The sequence below is a fragment of the Phocoena phocoena genome, chromosome 6, assembly GCF_963924675.1.
Source record: "Phocoena phocoena chromosome 6, mPhoPho1.1, whole genome shotgun sequence".
NCBI classification, from domain to species: Eukaryota; Metazoa; Chordata; class Mammalia; order Artiodactyla; family Phocoenidae; genus Phocoena; species Phocoena phocoena.
This window is the reverse complement of record NC_089224.1, coordinates 49,168,385-49,174,384: the sequence shown is the minus strand read 5'-3', so window position 1 is coordinate 49,174,384 and position 6,000 is coordinate 49,168,385. Positions and strand designations below refer to the sequence as shown.

The 6,000-nt window shown below is 35.7% G+C and overlaps 1 protein-coding gene across 1 annotated transcript in view; it reads left to right on the top strand.

The window, feature by feature from the left end:
* CNTLN (centlein) overlaps window positions 1-6,000 on the top strand; it is a 336,707-nt gene that overhangs the window by 225,273 nt on the left and 105,434 nt on the right. Inside the window, exon 16 of the mRNA XM_065879183.1 lies at window positions 1,740-1,914. Within this exon, the coding sequence (XP_065735255.1) occupies window positions 1,740-1,914 (175 nt within the window). The remainder of the gene's footprint in view (window positions 1-1,739; window positions 1,915-6,000) is intronic.

Here is a 6,000-nt window from a genome sequence, read left to right as displayed (position 1 = left end):
AATAATATGATTTAGTAACGAGCATGAAGACCTCTATTCATGGGAAAACATGCATGGATGAGGGGAGTCCAGTGCCTAACAAGCTGTGGAGCACTCTTTCAAGGGATTTGGGGCAGGAGGGAGTTTTATAGAGCATTATAAGAGGCAAAGCAGAAACAGGGCATGATTGGCTAGGAGGTCAGGGATTTTCTTGTAAAGCTAGCGGGTCCTATTTTCTAGGATAAGGTAGCTAGCTAAAGTTCGCAAACTAGCTAAAGCTGAATTGGAGGATTGTGATTGGTATATGTTAGCTTTCCTTGACAGTGATGCATTTCCCGTTAGTGCAGCTGACTTAGGTTCCAGTTTCTGACCCAGGCCGGGCCGCTGGGGCACTCTGCATTTTGTGGGTCCCGATATATGAATTATCTTTATCAATGCCCATTCACTGATAGGTAATAATCAGGAGGAGTTGTTAATACCTAGAAGAAGAAAGACAGAATTTCAGCAAAACATGTTTATCAAATCTGTGGATAACGTGACACTGAAAGGGCTGGAAAATACAAGATAGAATCAAAATCCCCAAAGATCTCAATAGACTGGGAAGACATAGTTATCCAAAAGACTACAGGGTCCTTTACTTGGCTATAAAATGTTAATTGTTCAACTATGCAATGGGAAAATATGGCACTTTGTAATAGTGAATTTAAAAGTATATTTTGTTAAATCCTGTAAGAGTCTCAGTACAATAATGCATGCTGGAAAAGCTTATACAAATTTAGTCTACATCTACCAGGAGTACTACTAAGTACTTCTCATTGTACACTTGAAGTATGAAATTGAATTCTGGACACAATGCTCCATCAAAATAAGCTGGTGTACTTTTCGAGAGGGACCAGGATGGGAAAGCATCTCAAAAGCATTCATGTTAGGAGTACTTGAACAAGCTAGGGATGTTTTCCTTAGAGATGTTGCAAGCATCATATAACTATATCCAAATAGTTAGATCATCCATGTGGAAAAGGGATTGAACTTAAATTTCTGCTCAGCATCAACACCAGCACTTCTAATCTTCTTCCCTTTATTTTTTTTCTTTAACACAAACTATTAACATACTATGTGTTTTATATATATATATATAACTTAGTCTTCTTCTTTGTCACCTGTCTCCCCACCCCACTGGGCTGAAAGCTACCTGAGGGCAAGGAGTTTCATCTATTTTTTTTTTTCACTCACCACTTTACCCTTGTGCCCAGAAAAGTGCCTAGTACATAGTTGGTGCTTAACAAGTATTATATTGAATGATGAATACCCATAAGACATGGAACTAGATCAATTCATGAAAGGCTCAGAGATTCAGATTTTGTTCCAGACTAGGAGAAAACTTTCTTTTAGAAATATTAAAGCTTTCTGCCCTGGGTCAGAAAGTAGTGAGTGTTCCAACCCTGCAAGCGTTAAAACATGTGCTTCCTGAGTTAACACTTGGAGAAATACTATAGAAGTGATGCTGCAAGCATGTGATATTAGATAATCTAACTTCTTGATGAGATTTTATAATTTTTAAAAATATATTTAAACTAATTTTCTCTCAATATATTTAGTGTAATTTTCTCTCTTAACAATGAGAACCAGTAAATGCCCAAATTAAACTTGTAGCTACCTTTATAACCTGTGCTGTAATATTATTTGGTCTTGAACTTAAAGAGGTACGTTTAACAACTCTTCTTCTTGGGCTTTATATCCCCTCTTTTTTCCAAAATCAGTGATTCTGAAGCACAGACCTTACAAAATTTGGGAACAGTTATTGTAGAAACATCCCAGAAAATAAGTCCTACAGAGGATAGAGGAGACCAGAAAGAAAGCCAAACAGAAGACAGCCAAATGCAAGGAAAAGAAATAGTACAAATATATCCAAATGTAGATGGAAAGACTCCAAAGGTATATCACAATTTTGCTTAATTATAAGCTATGTTTTTAATGTTATCTCATGCTTCATAACTTAAATCAATTTTTGTTGCCAGTGATTTAATTTAAATCCTTAAAAAATTGTTTTCTTTGGAATATACAGTGAAAATACTCACTTTTTAATAATTTTCAAATACTAATTTAGTATAATCTTTTGCATAGATGAACATGGAAATAGATATAATTTTCCTGAATATAAATCTTAAGGTATTTATCTTTCAGCCAAAAAAAAAATGGATGTGATAATAAGCTCATTGCTGTTTCCAGGTATATAAAATATATGAAAAGAAGAAATTTCTGTTTTTATATTAGCCTTCATGATAATAAATTATTTAGTCTGACTAAATTTTTAAATTTCTGATTTCTACGTAATGTATTTTATTCCCCAGCGTATTTTTTTTATTTTGCTGTTCAGATTTTTTAAAATTTCAACCTAATGTATTTTATTCCCCAATATATTTTATTTTATTTTTTATTTTCTTTATTTTTATTTTTTCTAAAGTTTTATTTACATGTTTGCAATTGAGATGCTGATTCTGCTTATGTCTTTTTTTTAACATATTAATTGGTGTATAATTCCTTTACAATGTTGTGTTAGTTTCTGCTATATAATGAAGTTAATCAGCTACACGTATATATATATTCCCATATGCTATCCCTCTTGTGTCTCCCTCCCACGCTCCCTATCCCACACCTCTATGTGGTCACAAAGCACCGAGCTGATCTCCCTGTGCTACGCGACTGCTGCCCACTAGCTATCTGTTTTACATATGGTAGTGTATATATGTCAGTGCAACTCTCTCACTTCATCCCATCTTACAGTTCCCCCTCCCCGTGTGCTCAAGTCCATTCTCTACGTCTGCGTCTTTATTCCTGTCCTGCCCCTATGTTCATCAGAACCTTTTTTTCTTGAGACTCCATATATATGTGTTACCATACGGTATTTGATTTTCTCTTTCTGACTTACTTCACTCTGTATGACAGACGCTGGGTCCATCGACCTCACTACAAATAACTCAATTTCATTTCTTTCTTTGGCTGAGTAATATTCCACTGTATATATATATATGCCACATCTTCTTTATCCTTTCATCTGTCGATGGACACTTAGGTTGCTTCCATGTCCTGGCTATTGTAAATAGTGCTGCACTGAACATTGGGGTACATGTCTCTTTTTGAATTATGGTTTTCTCAGGGTATATGCCCAGTAGTGGGATTGCTGGATCGTATGGTAGTTCTGTTTTTAGTTTTTTAAGGAACATCCAATACTGTTTCTCCATAGTGACTTTATCAATTTACATTCCCAGCAACAGTGCAGAAGGGTTCCCTTTTCTCCACACCCTCTCCAGCATTTATTGTTTGTAGATTTTTGATGATGGCCATTCTGACCGGTGTGAGGTGATACCTCATTGTAGTTTGAATTTGCATTTCTCTAATGATTAGTGATATTGACCATCATTTTATGTGTTTATTGGCAATCTGTATATATTCTTTGGAGAAAAGTCTATTTAGGTCTTCTGCCCATTTTTGGATGGGGTTGTTTGTTTTCTTGATATTGAGCTGCATGAGCTGCTTGTATATTTTGGACATTAATCCTTTGTTAGTTGCTTCATTTGCAAATATTTTCTCCCATTCTGAGGGTTCTCTTTTCGTCTCGTTCAAGGTTTCCTTTGCTGTGCAAAAGCTTTTAAGCTTCATTAGGTCCCATTTGTTTGTTTTCATTTCCATTTCTCTAGGAGGTGGGTCAAAAAGAATCTTGCTGTGATTTATGTCATAGAGTGTTCTGCCTATGTTTTCCTCTAAGAGTTTGATAGTTTCTGGCCTTACATTTAGGTCTTTAATCCATTTTCAGTTTCTTTTTGTGTATGGTGTTAGGGTGTGTTTTAATTTTATTCTTTTACATGTATCTCTCCATTTTTCCCAGCACCACTTATTGAAGAGGCTGTCTTTTCTCCATTGTATATTCTAGCCTCCTTTATTAAACATAAGGTGACCATATGTGCATGGGTTTATTTCTAGGCTTTCTATCCTGTTCCATTGATCTATATTTCTGTTTTTATGCCAGTAATGTATTGTCTTGATTACTGTAGCTTTGTAGTATAGTCTGAAGTCAGGGAGCCTGATTCATCCAGCTTTGTTTTTCTTTCTCAAGATTGCTTTGGCTATTCGGGGTCTTCTGTGTTTCCATACAAATTGTAAATTTTTTTGTTCTTTTTCTGTGAAAAATGCTATGAATAGTTTGATGGGGATTGCATTGAAGCTGTAGTTTGCTTTGGGTCTTACAGTCATTTTCACAATGTTGATTCTTTCAATGCAAGAACATGGTATATCTCTCCATCTGTATCGTCTTTAATTTCTTTGATCAGTGTCAAAGTTTTCTGCATACCAGTCTTTTGTCTCCTTAGGTAGGTTTATTCCTAGATATTTTATTCTTTTTGTTGCAGTCGTAAATGGGAGTGTGTTCTTAATTTCACTTTCAGATTTTTCATCATTAGTGTATAGGAATGCAAAAGATTTCTGTGCATTAATTTTGTATCCTGCTACCTTCCCAAATTCATTGATTAGCTCTAGTAGTTTTCTGGTGGCATCTTTAGGATTTTCTATGTATAGTGTCATGTCATCAGCAAACAGTGACAGTTTTACTTCTTCTTTTCTGATTTGGATTCCTTTTATTTCTTTTTCTTCTCTGGTTGCTGTGGCTGAAAGTTCCAAAACTATGTTGAATAATAGTGGAAAGAATGGGCAACCTTGTCTTGTTCCTGATTGTAGAGGAAATGGTTTCAGTTTTTCACCATTGAGAACGATGTTTGCTGTGAGTTTTTCATATATAGCCTTTATTATGTTGAGGTAAGTTCCCTCTATGCCTACTTTCTGTAGAGTTTTTATCATAATTGGATGTAGAATTTTGTCAAAGGCTTTTTCTACTTCTAATGAGATTATCATGTTATTTTTTTAACATCTATTTTGGAGTATAATTGTTTTATACTCCTTTATGCTTTATAATTGCTTTATACTATTTTATATTGCTTTATGGTGTCTTAGTTTCTGCTTTATAACAAAGTGAATCAGTTATACATATACATATGCTCCCATATCTCTTCCCTCTTGCGTCTCCCTCCCTCCCACCCTCCCTGTCCCACCCCTCTAGGTCGTCACAAACCACAGAGCTGATCTCCCTGTGCTATGTGGCTGCTTCCCACTAGCTATCCATTTTACATTTGGTAGTGTATATATGTCCATGCCACTCTCTCACTTTGTCACAGCTTACCGTTCCCCGTTCCCATATCCTCAAGTCTGTTCTCTAGTAGGTCTGTGTCTTTATTCCCGTCTTGCCCCTAGGTTCTTCATGACCTTTTTTTTTTTCTTAGATTCCATATATATGTGTTAGCATACGGTATTTGTTTTTTCTCTTTCTGACTTACTTCACTCTGTATGACAGACACTAGGTCCATCCACGTCACTACAAATAACTCAATTTCGTTTCTTTTTACGGCTGAGTAATATTCCATTGTGTATATGTGCCACATCTTCTTTATCCATTCATCTGTTGATGGATACTTAGGTTGCTTCCATGTCCTGGGTATTGTAAATAGAGCTGCAATGAACATATTGATACATGACTCTTTTTGAATTACGGTTTTCTCAGGGTATATGCCCAGTACTAGGATTGCTGGGTCATATGGTAGTTCTATTTGTGGTTTTTTTAAGGAACCTCCATACTGTTCTCCATAGTGGCTGTATCAATTTACATTCCCATCAACAGTGCAAGAGGGTTCCCTTTTCTCCACACCCTCTCCAGCATGTATTGTTTCTAGATTTTTTGATGGTGGCCATTCTGACTGGTGTGAGATGATATCTCATTGTAGTTTTGATTTGCATTTCTCTAATGATTAATGATGTTGAGCATTCTTTCATGTGTTTGTTGGCAATCTGTATATTGTGTTTGGAGAAGTGTCTATTTAGGTCTTCTGCCCATTTTTGGATAGGGTTGTTTGCTTTTTTGTTACTTAGCGGCATGAGCTTGTTGTAAATTTTGGAGATTAATCCTTTGTCAGTTGC